General features: G+C 35.8%; 2 protein-coding genes across 4 annotated transcripts; one reads left to right on the top strand and one right to left on the bottom strand.

The window, feature by feature from the left end:
• The first annotated feature begins 263 nt into the window (after positions 1 to 263).
• On the top strand, positions 264 to 4,969 carry LOC113687075 (uncharacterized). The gene is made up of 6 exons (XM_089191514.1): positions 264 to 464; positions 965 to 1,468; positions 1,981 to 2,570; positions 3,061 to 3,156; positions 3,568 to 3,834; positions 4,379 to 4,969. Exons 2-6 carry the CDS (start codon positions 1,026 to 1,028, stop codon positions 4,690 to 4,692), a joined length of 1,710 nt encoding a protein of 569 aa, XP_089047640.1. The 5' UTR covers positions 264 to 464; positions 965 to 1,025; the 3' UTR covers positions 4,693 to 4,969.
• On the bottom strand, positions 4,860 to 15,852 carry LOC113687094 (uncharacterized). 3 transcript variants are annotated; one of them, XM_089191511.1, is made up of 11 exons: positions 15,716 to 15,852; positions 15,274 to 15,355; positions 13,283 to 14,009; positions 12,314 to 12,529; positions 10,893 to 10,967; positions 10,418 to 10,497; positions 9,822 to 9,840; positions 9,177 to 9,283; positions 8,142 to 8,169; positions 7,488 to 7,778; positions 4,860 to 6,451 (listed from the first exon to the last, which is right to left on the bottom strand). In XM_089191511.1, the coding sequence occupies exons 2-11, from the start codon at positions 15,316 to 15,318 to the stop codon at positions 6,129 to 6,131; spliced, it is 1,911 nt and encodes a 636-aa protein (XP_089047637.1). In that variant the 5' UTR covers positions 15,319 to 15,355; positions 15,716 to 15,852; the 3' UTR covers positions 4,860 to 6,128. The 3 variants fall into 3 exon arrangements, with proteins under 3 accessions (XP_089047637.1, XP_089047639.1, XP_089047638.1); XM_089191513.1 differs by having other exon boundaries at positions 7,488 to 7,772; XM_089191512.1 differs by lacking the exon at positions 15,716 to 15,852 and having other exon boundaries at positions 15,274 to 15,429.
• Positions 15,853 to 15,922: the final 70 nt, after the last annotated feature.

Genomic DNA, 15,922 nt, shown 5'->3' with positions numbered 1-15,922 from the left:
GTCGTCATGGATCCTGAGAAGTAATTTATTTTCATAATTAGTTCTTGTTTGAATGTGTTGACTGTATGTAATCTTAAACATCAAGAATTTTTAAGGGGGTAGTTACGATACTTTGCATTGGAAAAGGGATTTTTTAAATCATTGTTGCTTTAAAAAATTGGCTGGCGCCAGAGAGAAAAGCGTATTAATTTTGCAAATTGTGTAGATCCCTTGTCCAGTACTACCCCTCCCACGATAGGGCATCAACTTATTATTCAAAGCTCAAATTACCCAAGTTGCTTGACTCACGCTCGAGTCTCTGTAATTCTTCGAGTGCTGATTACGCTTCCTTACGATAACCGTGGTGTGCCTACCACCAGGCCTAAGTCTGTCAGAGTTGACGTTATAATTCTGAACGCGAGCTACGCGGTGAGCTGGCTAAGGAAATCATTTGGATAGAGAAAGAACGCGGAGATGAGAGAAAGGTTAGTGACCTAACTCGGCGGCGGAAACTACATAGTCGCTAAGGTGCGGAAACAGGAGAATCAGGCTAAAAGAAATGCTCAAAGGCCAATTATTAATGTAATTGATCTCTCGAAAAGCTGACGAAAGTTTCTAAAGTCATTACGAAACAGGAAAGCGCAAAAGTACAATTTGAATTTCTATCTTGGATAGAGCTATCGAGTTCAATGTTGTTCATCCGCAACTACTTTTTAAATCTTAATCTACTCACCGCTCTGAGATCAAAACCATTCGTTTGGTCATTAATTCCACTTTAAGGCAGTCCAATTTCTTTCATTTCAACCAAGACATTTAAACGTTCTTCTCAGAGTCCTTTAAATGATTGCGTGACACCGGAATTAACTTGTCACAGTATGTAAACATCGAAATTTTTCAGGGATGGGTTGTTTCAAAGTTGCCTCCATTGAGAAAAGCGCGAAAGCTGAACTGATGGTAACGTCTAAAATGTATGCAAATTTTGTAGAATTGAATCCAAGTGAAAAATCGCTGCACGAACAGGACCAAGCAGTCTCTATAAGTATAAGATGGACGGAGTAATCGCCAACGCAGCTGTGGAAACAGCGACAAGGGCCGCAATGGATTTGTCTCTGTCAGGAGCAGGATTTTCTATTTCACTCAAGATTGACAACCCCTGGTTAGCGGGAGCTGTAAGTCTTGGTGCATTATCGTTAGGTGCTTTCTACCTCGTCTGTAAGGGGCCCGCGGAGGGTGCCATAAAAAGAGCCTTAGAAAGGACTCTATTCGGCGATGTGGATCCTGAAGTTACCAATATCACAGATGGACATTCCATCTTGGTGGAATTGCAATGTCACTCAGAGATGAGTCTGTTGTTATTTCTGGAAGACTATGAGTCGAAAACAATCAAGTTTAGATTGGAAAAGGAGTTCAAAAAAATTGGATTTAATAATCAATTAGAAGTCGTTATTCAGAATGAAGGATTGGTGAACAAGGAAGCAACAGAGATAAGGTAAGGATTTAACACTTTGACTTCCTATAGTGATCAGAAAGTACTTTCTCTTTGCAATGTGAACACACTTTAAAGCAAACAGGTGGTGGGAATAAAGAAACATCAACCGAGGAATATTATTCGATTTCACACCAAATTCTTAGAACTAACTCTGTACGAAATGTGTGGCAGATTGTAAGGAGAATTTCTGTCAAGATCAAAGAAATGAAAGAGTTAATTGGGGGGCGCTATGCGGTTTAAGTTCAGGGAAAAATTGTTTAGTTGTGAAGTTGGATCCTCATTTCCGCTTGCAAAATGACCAAAATTAAACAAAGATTCAATTTAAAAAATGTTTACATTGAGGTTACGTAACCGTGCGGATGGTTTTCGTCAGAGATTAGCTTTCATAATTGATTTCTGGCGCAAGAAACTAACGAACAAATAAAGAATTAACAAACAAGTGAATGATGAATTAATGGATAGATTAATACATGCAGGCATGAATGATTGATAACTGAATATGTTTACTGCAGAGAGAGACATGCCACCCAGAGAAAAACGCTCTCATTAGAAAACTGGCATGAAAGGTATGAAGAACTCGCAGACATGATCAACAAACTCTTTGAAATGCAAGTGCATGCTCCCCAACAAACTGGAAGGCCCAAGAATCCGAGAACTAGAGAACCTTTACATCAGTTACAACAGCTGGAGAAGGTCTTGAAGGAATCAACACTAGCGAACGACTTACAAGAAAGTGACAGTGATGGATTCCAGAAATCAAACGTTATATTGGAGGAGCTGAGCAGTGTTAAGGAAACATTAAAACGAGAAATGACAATCTCCAAGGGCTTGCGAAGAACCATTGAAAAGCTTCAAGAAGAAAACAGACAACTGGGAAAAAGTTCAGAGCCCGCAAATGTTCATGGAACAAATGATGGGAAAGATGAAAGTCTCCAGTTAAAGAGTTTGACCAGGGAAAAGACCGATGAGATTAAAGCATTAGAGAGTTATGTCCTGGAGCTGCGTGAAAAAGTTCATGAGCTGGATAAAGAAAACGAATCGTTGCAACAAAAGTTGAAGAAAAACGAGAAGGAACTTGAGCGATTTCAAGGAGACGTGACAGGTTGATGATGAAAAGATTAATGATAATTAATTTTTAGTTTTAAGAAAATCATTCCTTGAAGGGTATGAGCTAAATATGAGTAGCAAAACTTCTCAAACACTAGCCAATTATTCCTTGTACTTTCCCTTTGGGCAGAGCCTTAGACAAATCCTTGGGGTATTCACAGAGCCGCGCAAGCAAGAGGAGGTTGTGGCCTCTCCTTTAGGACATAAATTTCATGCATAAAAGTCTGGTAACTCTCTTACAGAAAGAGAAATTAAACCGTTAAAGCGACAATATTTAGTTTTGGTTCATATATTGTAGACTTCTATTAACTAAAGGTTATCAATCATCAAGCAGAAAAAAAATCAAACGTTACGTTACGAAAAAAGTTTAATCGTTTCTTTTCGTTAGATGCTCTCGTTTCCTTTCAGAAACAAAAACCACTGCACTGAAATGAATAGAGTTATTGATGAATATATTCACTGTTTTGCCTTGCTTCTTCATTCAGATGACGTCGAACCTCCATCTCGACCCAGGACCTCTTCGGGTACATCTTTGGGAGCGAGCTCTGGTTACCAGTCTGAGGAAGAGCCTGACGAATCAAGTAAGTCCTGGATTTTCGGTGTTAGTTAGCAACGTGCACGATTCTTGTGAAAATTATGATAGCAATACAATAAATGTTATATTTTAGTAAATATCAGTGTAAATATTCTGAGTAAATCTTCCTGTAATAACTGTTATAATTTCCCCCATAGAGATTTTTTCTTTTTAGTGAAACGCTGAATCCTTTCACCTTGGCACTGAGGTTAATGATTGTATTTTGAACTAGCTTTATCAGCAAGAAAAAGTTTCGTATACATCATCTGCTTTAAAAACACTTTCAATCTCAGTCAGACGACACTTAAATATATCTATGTATTGTTTTGGAATATCAAGCATCTATTTTTAAAATGCATTGCACTGATCAGTGAGTCAGTGAGGTAACTTTCTGCTGATTTTTTTTCTATTGATCCAGGTTTAGAGATTATTCAAATGCCTCAATCTCAAGCCGTGCAGGAAGGGAAAACATTAGTGCTGAGTTGTCGAACCCGGGGTCTACCAGATATTCGTTACCGTTGGGTTAAGGACGACATTGAAATCCCTGGGGCCAATCGTTCGGACCTGGTGCTGAGCTCAGTTAGGATGGAGGACTTTGGACGTTACTTTTGTCGTGTGTGGGATAAGAGTGGATCTGTTACTTCAGATATCGCTGAAGTCGATGTATTCCCTGCTCCTGGAATGAGTAAGTACTTTTTCCTGTTGTTTTTTCGTTGAAACAGAAAACAGAAAAAGGGAAAAAGGAGTTAGAGAACATTTACAAGATAAATCCTCTGAAAAGGGCAGAGACTAAGGAAGGCTTGCATTTGCTACACGAATGTTACTCGTGAATGTTCAGTTGGGCACTGTTTGTGACTGAGGGTCAGAATGCTGACGCCTTCAACTTTGCGAAAGGGACTTTGAGCGGACGAAACGCCTCGTCATACCAGCAACAAACCATTTTCATACTGAAGCATTTGTCAATTTTTTATTTTGTGCAAACATAATTTTTCAGGCTTTTTAGTGACAACCAAACAGGAATTCGAACCGACTTCATGTAAACAAGGCAATCAAAATGGCATTCGAAAGACGATTCAAATTATCCCTAATGCTGTGTGTTAATTCATGAATAACCGAATGGATGAAGAAGTAATCCCAAAATAAATGAATAAATTTGCATTATATAAGACATTAAATCTCCCCACATAAACTCACCTCTAACCACTCATTTTATTTTGATCTTTACATAGGATTTAGAGGTTTACATGAGACAAACATGGAGACAAAACAAGCCATCATTGACCTGCTTAACAAGAAGCGCCTTCCTGGCCTGGCGTCATGGAAGCAAGTGGCACGAAGGTATGGAATGAGAGAAAAGGAAATCTCCTTTTTAGAAAGCGCAAAAAACCCAGCAGGAGCTATGTTGGAGAGTCTGGCCTCCCTTTCGCCTAATATCACTGTTTATTTCATCTGTAAGACCTTTAAGGAGTCTGGACTCAGACGGATGGATGTTGTTAACGTCTTGTCGAGGCATGTTGTGACGCCCATGAAGTCAACTCGATAGAGCCAACCCTAATTTTCCTCAACCTAGTCAAAACAACTGATTAAGGTTGTCTTTTGTCTTTCACCTTGCATTATATCATTCCACGCTCGCTCAAAGTATTATTCGTTGAATGTGGAGCTCCTCCAGTTTAATGTTTTCCTAATTTAATTGTAAAGGCAGACACACGATACAGAAAAATAGCAGCAATTTTATTGCCTGATTTGGTTAAACAAAGAGTATGTGTTGAGTAAATAGTACGATAATCCTACGACAAATTAGAATAAATATAACAAAAAGATTCGCCTATCAATAGTGATACTGAAGCTCAAAAGGCACTGGGAACGATCATGGATAGTACCATTAGCGGCCTCTGTCCCAAACCCCTTGCTGTCATGCGAACTGAAGGTCATGAAGGTGAATCTCCATGCATTCGAATGATTGCAGTTTATATTCGATAAATAATTGTAATAAAGAAAAAATCTACATCAGCTTCAAAAGTTTTTGACAATAATTCTGTACGTTCACTTCTTAAATAATTGCTATTTCAAAAAGTAGATCATGTGTGCCTATTTGTCAATTTATGTCAAAGTTTCTAACATTATTAAATAAATCCGGATAACACTATGTAAGTTTATGGCTGAACTTGACGCAACAACGTCACACAACGTCACACGTTAATGACCACTCAGTTGCAAGGGTAATCTACAGAAATTCCGAAATTCCGCAGTTGGATCTTAAAAATTGCCCGCAATATTACTACCACAACCAGCTTATGTAAAATGCAACTTACATCAAAATTCAGGAACATTTTTATGATAGCTGAAGACAACATGTACGCGTGCTTTCATAGCAAGCTTATACAAATGTGCTTGGATACAAAAATCAGTCGTAATTTTGCATGTATAATACTTTCATCTGTTCATCTATGAATCTGAAATACACGTTATCAAGTATGGATGGAAATCTTTTATAAGAAAGTTTTCCTGAATATGGTTTACTCAGTAAACAATGACTAAATCGCTAAAACTTGAAAACTCTATAAATACAAAAAATATAGAAAAAAATTGAGACAGTAATCCATATTTTCCCTATCAGTGCAGTCCGTTGACTCTAACACACTTGTTATGTAACCGTTTCCAAATTATCTACTCGTCTATAAAGGACTATAAGAATTTTAGTCAACATCTTTTCCAGTTGACAAGTTCCAATAAAAATAAACTACTCAAGGGAACATTTAAAATTATACAACCTCCCTTGATACTTAATTATTGCTTATGGATCAAGATCTATAAGTCACACAGACCCTGAAATTGTCGATGTGATGCACTGCATCATTGCATTCAAAAGCGTCACTAACTCTCCAAGAGACCATAATTGATCGCGACCTAAGAACTTCTATCAACAACTGACCCTTTTTTTAAACATTACATTTAAAACAATATCACGTAAAAAAAACTCTATAGACGTACGTCACCGCCTGAAATTGGAGCCGAAAGATGAGCTAGCAATACTTCAACAATGTCCAAACGCCGTATGTCTTTTTCTTTAAGTTCCTTGCAAACCTCATACACTGTAAGTTTCGGGTATGACTTTGCTAGGAACTCGATTACTTCTCTTCCGGCTGTCTCTTGACTGTTTTCAAGAGAAACTATAAGATGATCCTCCATTGCATACTTGACAGCGAGTTGTTTCCAGGTCCGAGTTCCCGGTTTTTTCTTGGTCAGAAGGTTTCCAACCTTCTCTTGAATATTGGAATCTACATTTGTGAGACATTTGAGCTCTAAAAGTAAAGAAAAATAAGGAGAATGGCAATGTTTACTCAAATAACTTAAATTGCATGGCGACGCTTATTGTGAAGAAATAAGGCAGAATCTCAATTAGTTGACAAATATAACAAACTCCTGAGTGCTCCTCCTCAAATAAAGGAAATGGGTCAATAAGCCGATGGCAGTTACGTAATTAAAATACACTATTGGACCAAACATTGTTGACTAATGTTCTAGAATACCCCAGAATATTCCAGAATGTTCAGTTATTTACTTTGTAATGCACTTTTCAATTGAAGCCCCCTCAACCAACCTCCCGGGCAGGGCGGAGAAATAACCGCGTCACGCCAAGGTTTCACTCAAAAATTAGTAGAGAAATAAAGCAGATGCGTTTTTTGAGGAATAAAACTAATTCTGGCACACTTTGACGCCAATGCATCGACCGTGAGGTCGTCGTTTCAGTAGTGAACTTCCAGCTGTCGTCGGCCTCTCCAAAACGTTTGTGCTTAGGCTCCCAAATTAACAACGTGATTTCACGGGGAAACGGGGAATTAAACTGCGAGGCATTTCCCCAGGAAGTAAGCGTTAATGGAGAGAGCTGGGGAATGATTGGTTCTCCATCTTGGAAAATACGCTGAAATCAGTGGGTCGTTATTGTTTCCTGCTTTTTATTTGGCAGCGACGGCAGAGAGTAAGATGAGAAATGTTGAGCATTTTTATATAAACGAAGCTCGTAAACGGTAATTACTTGTTGAGCTGTCAATGAAGTTGTGTCGCTGAATAGAAGTGTTTACCTTAACTTCAGTCACGAGTGAACATATTTGTCCTCTATAGCTCAGTTATTTATTATTATGGAAGGTGAGTAGCATTGAGCTCCCAAATGCATAAATGATTTGAAAATCACACATTCACAGCCACCTCACTGCTTCCTGTGGGGTGCAAATTGTCTCCTTCTGGGGGCCTAAGTAAGAAATTGTGTGTGGCTTATAATATTAACAGTACATGTAGGTACCCAAAATAAATGGTAATTAGCAAATAATTGACACTCACTCATTCCATCACTGGGGATGACGTCTAATTCTGCAGGGAGAGATGTCACACGCTTCTCACTGTCACCATCATCATATTTTACTTCACACTTGTAATTGCCAAAGTCTTCCACCTTAACTGGATCCAAAACAAGGGAAGAGTTTCTTTGACCTTGAATCTTGGAGTCATCCTTGAACCACTGATAACGTGCTTCTGTCTCTCCAGAGATGTTGCATTTAAATTCCGCTCGTGAACCTTCTTTCTGTTCTTGATGTCTGGGTTGCACCTCAACTTTGAAAGGTTTTGCTGCAACTTAAAAAAAAAGTAATTTATTCATTATCTAATAACCCTAAATTAACTCCCATGAGTGACCAAGACAGAATTTTTCCTTATGATATAAATACAATATCAACCAGATAAGGGATGAGAATAAAGATAATATCAATTTGGGGATAATAAGTTGATCCAATACTAAATTCTCTGAACTAACATTACAAGAATTGTATGGTTGACAGTAAGGAGAATTACAAATATGATCTGGAAGTTAAAGGGTTAAATGCAAAGCATTGAAAGGTCTCCCAGCAACTTAGTTCTGGGGGGGAGGGTAGGCAAGAGACCTTTAAAAGGTTATGATACAAATAATTTAAAAAATACCAGAATTCAAAAGTTTCTTACTTTTAGTATCATCTTCCTCTTTTGGATCCTAAAAAAATTCAATCACAATCAATGTGAAAAAAGTTGATTTCCATTTATACCGGATATAACAGTTTGATATTGCAGGAAGAAGTATGCACTACTGATTTAAGATGCACTCATTAAAGAGAGCTCTTGGCTCTCTAAACTTTATAAAAGACCATTGGTGGAAAATAAGAGTATACTGGAAAAATAAAATTGTAAGCTTGTGATTGTAATGTGGCCAAAATGGAAGTCATTGACAAACCTTTATCAAAGATGTACAACTATGATATTTTTACAACATACCTCATACAAAGAAGAATATAAATGAATAAAGGAGGTAAGTTTCTAAAGAAAGTATGATGCTGCATTGGTGGAAGAGTATAACAGGGTAATTAAGTATTATCAACTGAGTTGATAATGTAAATTGGCCACTGTTGAGTTCATAGCTGATGTTTTGAGTATCAGCCCTCCGCTCTGACAAAAGGCTAATGCTTGAAACATCAGCCTTTAAACTCTTTAGGTGGCCAATTTACAGTGTAGAATACAACAAGATATTCTTTGTCATGTGATTAAGTCCAACTAATATATGGACTGGGTGTGACATGATTAAGGAGATTATGTACTTATCAAATAACCATACAATGTACTAGACAAAATAATTTGGTTTTATCAACTGAGTTCATAAAGTAAAGTAGCCACCATAAAGAGTTTCTAAAGCTGACTTTTGTCTGAACAATTAATTGATTGATTCATGAGTCATCAGCAATATTAATTATGAATAAGAACTAATAAATGATTTATTGACTTATCACTGTAAAGTAGATCAACAAATTTACTCATCTACCTGAAAATTACACACTGTAATGAACAGTGTTACCATGGATACTGTTCATGCTAAGCATGTATAACCAACCTTAATTTTAAAAATCTGTTTACCCCTCAAGTCATCTTTTATACTATTCAAAAGGTAATTATTATATGTTAGTTATCATAGCATTAAAAACTAAAAATTTTATCTATTATTTCACCCACCTGAAAGTCTTCCTTGTTAGGGGTGCCAGCACCTGATGATTTCCTTTTTGATGCCTTGAATCTTATGGAAGGCACGCTGGACCCTCTTACTCCCTCTTGGACAATCTCTGTTCAAATAAAAGCATGCAATTGAGATTTTGACTGCAGAGTAACTTTCAATCCTCATAATACACAAGGCTACCTGCTGTGCAGACTTTAACTGAGCTGTTTATGAAATAAATCTAAAATAAACAAATCTTACCAAAGGCACAACTTAAATTATTTGAGGCAGACTTCTATGTCTCATGACTATCTGATTCCTTTAATTTAATAAACTTGTAAAGTACATCATATCAATAATTCTCTTTCTTTACTACAACCTCCCACTTTTCTAGTGATCCTGTTTTTTTTTTCTATTGCTTTATCAAGGAAATACAAAGTCCAGCCATCAAATTTGTCTTTTCTTATGAGCTATTTCAAATTTTCTAGGTACCATCTTGAACTATAAAATGAAACTGCATGGAAAAGTTATATTCCACATTTTTTAAATGAGACTGTTCTCATTCTTTGCCCTTAATTGTGTTTGCTTATATTTTATCAACAAAAATTATTTAATCCCACATACTGCCAACCAAAATTAATTATGCAGGAACATAAAATACCAACCATCTTGCTCATCTGAATCCTGAAAGAGATAAAACATATATGATATATCATGAAAGCTCATATTAAATATATGTGTATACTCACAGCATTTACAAAATGAATACCAATAATTTGAACACTGGATCTCAGAATGAGTAGTGCATCAGATTTCTCCTTAGAGTAATACTGCTATTAATCATTCATCAATATCATGAAAATAACAGAAATGTTTGACACCCAAAGAAAATTTTGATTGTTTAAACAAATTCTCCTTGTCAGCACCAATTGATTTGTATGGAGATGAGTGTAGAGAATATGGATACTGAGGTTAGGATGTAAAGAGTTAATTTGATTGGTTCTCTTTTTCACACTTAAAGTGATTATCTGATCTATTTACTGCTAGGAAATTTAGTGTTTTGTTTTGGAATGAAATTGCATCAAGTGTTCAGAAAAAGCAGTGTTATTACTGACATTAGATGAATGATAAAAAAATACTTGTATTGATGTAAGTAAAGTCTTAAGGTTATTAATTTATAGGTCACATGAAACTTAATGCAAATTGCAGAAAGTGATCTTATAGAAGTGGATGTACATCAAGCAAAGTTTGTCATAAATACCTCTCCTAATAATGGCTGATAATGACCTTTGGACAGTTTCCTTACAAGACTTGATTTCCTAGGCACTGCTACACCAACATCTTAAATTTTTAGGGCAGTTAAAATAATTAATGATTTCACATTGTTTATAATAGTATAATGATGTAATGCAAAATACAGTTTTGACTGAAGTAAACCTATTATAGGTGGTAATTTAGTGTTAACAACTGGGTTGAAAACGCAAATTAGCCACCATAAAGGGTAAAAAAAAAAAAAAAAAAAAAAAAAAAAGAAAAAAAAAAAGGCTGACGTTTCGAGCGTTAGCCCTTCGTCAGAGCGATAGTATTAACCTATTATAGGTGAGTTATTAACAAACCCTCCAAAAGCATGAAAAGAAAGGTAAGAGCTATGATTTTTCATAACTACACTGTTTTCAGTGTGAATAATTCCAAATTATATAATTTTATCCTGAAATCTAAGCACTACTTAATAATACCGTTTTTGTCTTGCCCTTTATTTTCATCACTGTCTTTCTCTATGGATCCTAAAACACTGGCACTGTCCTTTGATGCTGAAACAGTTTTCAAGAAAGATAAATTTCAAATTTTAATTGCCAAATGTTTCTATCTAAAACTATGCATGATTGACACATTTATTTGAGTTGACTTGTGCATGTAAACATCAAGTACCCTTCTTTAGTTGCAATTAAAATTACAAACCCTGCATGTATTTAAGTAAGGAGAGTTTAGATTTGAATCAACAAAGAACTTCATAGCTGATAAATTTATATTTTCTCTTAACCTGGTTGCATTGGTGATCACTGATTAATATTAGATGGTCAAGTAGTGTAAGAAAGACATTGTCAGGAAAGTTATTTTTCAATCTTTGCAGAAATCAAAAGAGAAAATGAAGTAATAATGGTGAGTGATTGACAAAATCAGATGACTGCAAAGCAAGAATCCGATTTGTTAATCAGGAGTATGACTACAGACAGATTTGGATGACACAATTTATTATAACTGTTACAATCTCTGGAAGAAACAGAAAATAAGAACAAACATCTCCAGTAGAGACAAAGTCTGATTACAGCCAACTGTCTGATTGCACTGTCCCATTACAACTGTACAGAATGATTAGTGAAAAATAAAGCACTTAATACACTGACAAAATTGTAATGGTTATGATTAAATGTAAAATTACTTTAATGAGTGCATGAAACTTATTTGAAAGTGTGCCCCTAGCTTATATGCAATGTGAAAGAAATCAAATGAGAAACTTTAATTACTGGATGCATAAAGTTGATATCACTCTTTACACAATCTGCTGAATTTATAGTTTTTCGAAACATTTTATGCCCCCCTCATCGCATTATTGGATAATGATGCTCACATCACTACTAAAACTTCTATCAACTTCTTTCAAACTTTTGAAATACAATTAAAAATCAATAGAAAGATATATACATCTGTATCTTTATACACTTGTTTTAAAAATGTTGCAAATTTGAAATTACATTTTGAATATAGACATGATCTCTTTCTTCACCAAAAAGGCTCTTTTTCCATTTATTTGGAAATGTACAAATATATCTACACATGCCCATTTTCAAAAAATCTTTGCAATTTGAAATAATGAAATATATAAACTTTTTTTATCATCAAAAAGGTGATGCATGATGTATGATGCATGCAAATTTGCATCAAAGGAACAATAGTTTTTTCTGATGGCAGTTATTGACAGTAATTTCCTTTTGAAAATTGTCCCCATAATTTACGTCAACTTTTTAATGAAAAAAAAGGTTTTCTATATATGTATTTCATATATAGTTTCAAACTGCGATGTCTTTTAAAATGGGTATATTTTACATTAGATTTTACATATATCATATACATATGATAAATAATAAATATATATTACCTCCTGCTTCTTTACTAATTTGTCGTTTTAAAATACGCTTCTTTCGTAATTCATCCTTTGGGTTACGCAGGTCATCTACTTCATCATCTTCTGAAGAGGATGGAGCATAACCTGAGTTGATCTGTAATGCTTTTACTATAGGGGATGGTAATGGCACCACAGTACTGGAATTTGACAGTGTGGGTCCTTCGCTAGCATAGCTGGTGTCTTTCAGTGCTGACAAATTGAAAATATCAAATTATTTAAAAATTAAAACAAAGCCGTCATATACAAGATTGTTTGTCAACCAATGCAGTTAGTAAAAAAATGCCATGTGTTTATAAATTAACATAATTTATTTAAATTCAAAGAAAAAAAAAACAGGTTTCAAAGCTGATTGATATATTGACCAAGCTCTCCTGTATTTCCTGTACAAGGCAAAAATGAAGAGCTGACAAATAGCCAGAAAATTGCTGAAAAGCAAGTTTAATCAGCTGATTTTCATGGTAACATCAGCAATTCTGTACACTGGTGAATGCATGTAACACATCCTCATATCACATAACTTTGTGTTTCTGCTTTTTGCCTTCAGGGTGAATCATACATTTATTAATATGCATTAAATATATTTGAAATTAGAGATGCAATCTGCAAACTAATCTCCAATTTAAAAGGTGTGCATTTGAGCCCTTACTGCAGGGTAATTATAATGTAGTAATCTTATGTAAAATGGTACTGTATGTTTTTCTTACAATGATTTTCTGACTCCCTAAACAGTCACTGGGTATTGTAAAACTTGAAAGAAACAGGTGGTGGACTGGTATCAATCCAGCACTGAGAAGTGATAGCCTTCCCTAATTGCCATTTACTATTAATAACAAAACTGGTCTTTAAAACTAGGATTAGCTTCAGCAGCAAGGCTTCTTGATAAAACCTTAAACCTAACATTTTTAACTTTACTCTTGCTAGAAGGACTGGAAAACAACTCACCTTCGCTGTTATTACCATAATCAATCCCCCTCTTTCCCCTTTGTTTCTTCCTCCTAATTATCCAACATAAGAATCCAACAATTAGTGCAGCGGCAAATATAGAAGCCAGCACACCAAGTACTATTGTGGCAGTATTCTGAGTGCTGCTCTTAGTAGTATCACCAGGTACTTTTCCGCTGGTAGCAGGAGGGGCTGATTTGTCATGGTACTGCGTCATACGTGTCACAATTGCTGGCAAGGTTGTCCTAGTAGTTGGATGCACTGGAGTGCAAGTCTTATCCAATCGAATGCTACAGTATTGACCAGTAGCATTGAACCCATGTTTGATACATTCTGGCTGTGGTTCGTCTTTTTTGTCAAAACAACAATATGAACATTGTTGACAGCTGTGAGAGACCTCAACAAAGAAGTATCCCTTATCACATGTTTTATTGCAACTTGTGTCCGATACCCTGGTGCAACTGGCAGATGCTATCTCATGAGGGGCGCACTGTTGACAGTTTTTACAAGGGGAGGAGTCTAGCTCGGCAGAAAATGTGCCTGAAGGGCATACTTTGCAAGATATTTCAGACATTCTTTCATTTGTAAGTTGTGTTCCACATAGAGGATACAATCCCCAACCAGGATGACATGTGTCACAAGGAAAGCACTTCACAAAGGTCCCGTTTGAGCTGATAATGGTATACTTGTCATCAGGACAGATTTTACAAAAGACGTGATGTACTTCCTAGCAAGAAGAAAAAGGAGAAAAATGTGTTTAGTAGCCATGGTTTGCTTTATGCCAAGTCTCACCAGGTTGCTAAATAAGTGGTTTTAATCAATAGGTCCCTTAAAGATTCATTCATTATTCATCAAGCATTCTACTGAATAATTGTTTGCCATTTATGTAGGCCAGTCACCCCAATAAAATTTTTTGTTTCCCATAGCCAACCATTTTGTGTAAGTCTTTTGGTAACTCAGGTAAAAAGGAAAAAGAACTAAAAAAAAAACAGACTGAAAGAAAAGAGAAGTCAGAGAGCCTGATGTATGACTTTACAAAAGTCTGGATGACTGTGTCAGTAATGCTCATCATTTTCTTCACCAAATTGTTTCACACAAAATATACAGGCAAGGAAATTTGGTATAAATGTGGGTTTTTATGCAAGATAAAGTCTTTATCACCTGCTTTCAAAATAATATTGTGAGACTGAATTAAGATTTCAATTGATATTTTGCAGGTATTTAAGTCAGCTGTTTAACTTGAATTTTTCTTGGTTTACTTTTTCTTAAAGAAAAGGGTTGTAAAGGTGATAGGAAGTGTGCAATTTCATCCGTTTGACTAAGGAAGCACAGAACACATTAGTAGAGAAATTATTCATATGTCAATTTGCAGACTTTCAATGTCAACAGCACTTGCAAGGAAAACTTCAAAAGCTTCCTTAACTCTCATTAACCTCTTGTCAATTCCAAAACAAGTATCCTCGTCAAAGTCTGCAGACTTCATTTTCGTTATTTTTTTCCATCCACACACTTTCAGGGAAAAGTTAATTCTCAAAGAGAAAAATTGCCAAGGGCAACAGATTAAGAAAGGAATAAATGTGGCTCGAGAGATCTTTTTAAATAAAATGATGTATTACATGTGTGTGGTACAAGACTAGATTTATATTTCTGTATCTCGATCAAACAAAGTAAATCAATAGATAAATTTGATTTGACGCGTTTCAAATTAGATCATGATGAAAACTTAAAGATCACGCAGCTTGTGTTCTCCACTTGCTCAAAAGGTTTCAAAGGCGTAAATAATTAATAGATTTTGGTGACAGATTCTTCTCCATTTAAAACCCATCGCATTTAAGTGATAGAAGCTGATGTGCTCATCAAATCTCTAGATGAAAGAAGAAGATTGAGCTTTCTTGAACAAATTCACTCATTTCCACACTAATTATGGATGTTTTAATGTAACTAAGTTTCTTAACAAATATGCCAAAGAAATTAAAACTTATATCACTTACCAAACAGAAGCAGGAAAAGACTAAAAACACAAATACTGACTGCATAATGATCCAGTGTCAAATACGAGCTTGTCTCATTTGTCTGTAGAGACAAAACAACGTAGCAACAAAAGCTTCGCTTCACGTTTGGTTAACAACCCTAGACTCTGCAAAATGTTGGTTGAGTTAACACTCTTGTAATTACACCGTAAAATAGATTATAAGTGAGTTGTGTTGAAGATGAGAGTCGTTAAAAGTCAAATTGGCAGAAAGTAACATGAAGCAACGACGAAATCCAAGAAATCTTCCAAAGAATCCCTAAAACTGAGTTAGAGTACTTCGGCCCGTGAGCAAAACGCACGCTGTTCGCAGGTGTATAACGCATGAGCAACCCACTCAATGCACGTTCACAGAGGTAACTCGAGAATCATCTTTCATACTGCATACGATTACAAACGATTACCTGATCTGTAATTAAATTAGAAAAGAGCCGTCATCTTCCTTACGAAGTTAATTTCAGATGTCTGTCGCGAATTCAGTTGAGCTTGCAAGACAGTACAACGAAGGCGGAGTCACGAGACTTGCTCACTCAGCCCCATGCCCGCCGCATCTTTATGTCACGCAAGCAATGCGGAAGTATGTGCGGAATTTCATTGGTTTTTAATACTGA

Source organism: Pocillopora damicornis, chromosome 13, assembly GCF_964200805.1.
Source record: "Pocillopora damicornis chromosome 13, jaPocDami1.2, whole genome shotgun sequence".
Taxonomy (NCBI): domain Eukaryota; kingdom Metazoa; phylum Cnidaria; class Anthozoa; order Scleractinia; family Pocilloporidae; genus Pocillopora; species Pocillopora damicornis.
The sequence above is the reverse complement of the archived record's forward strand: the minus strand, read 5'-3'. Positions and strand labels throughout refer to the sequence as shown.

Bases quoted from the DNA above. Each gene is read 5' to 3' on its own strand.
- LOC113687075 (XM_089191514.1), top strand. From the start codon at position 1,026: ATGGACGGAGTAATCGCCAACGCAGCTGTGGAAACAGCGACAAGGGCC. The intron at 2,571-3,060 runs GTTGATGATGAA...TTCTTCATTCAG, and splicing joins ATTTCAAGGAGACGTGACAG to ATGACGTCGAACCTCCATCT. The intron at 3,835-4,378 runs GTAAGTACTTTT...ATCTTTACATAG, and splicing joins ATTCCCTGCTCCTGGAATGA to GATTTAGAGGTTTACATGAG.
- LOC113687094 (XM_089191511.1), bottom strand. From the start codon at position 15,318: ATGCAGTCAGTATTTGTGTTTTTAGTCTTTTCCTGCTTCTGTTTG. The intron at 14,010-15,273 runs GTAAGTGATATA...TCTTCTTGCTAG, and splicing joins TCTTTTCCTGCTTCTGTTTG to GAAGTACATCACGTCTTTTG. The intron at 10,498-10,892 runs GTATTATTAAGT...TAAAAATTTAAG, and splicing joins TAAAGGGCAAGACAAAAACG to ATGTTGGTGTAGCAGTGCCT.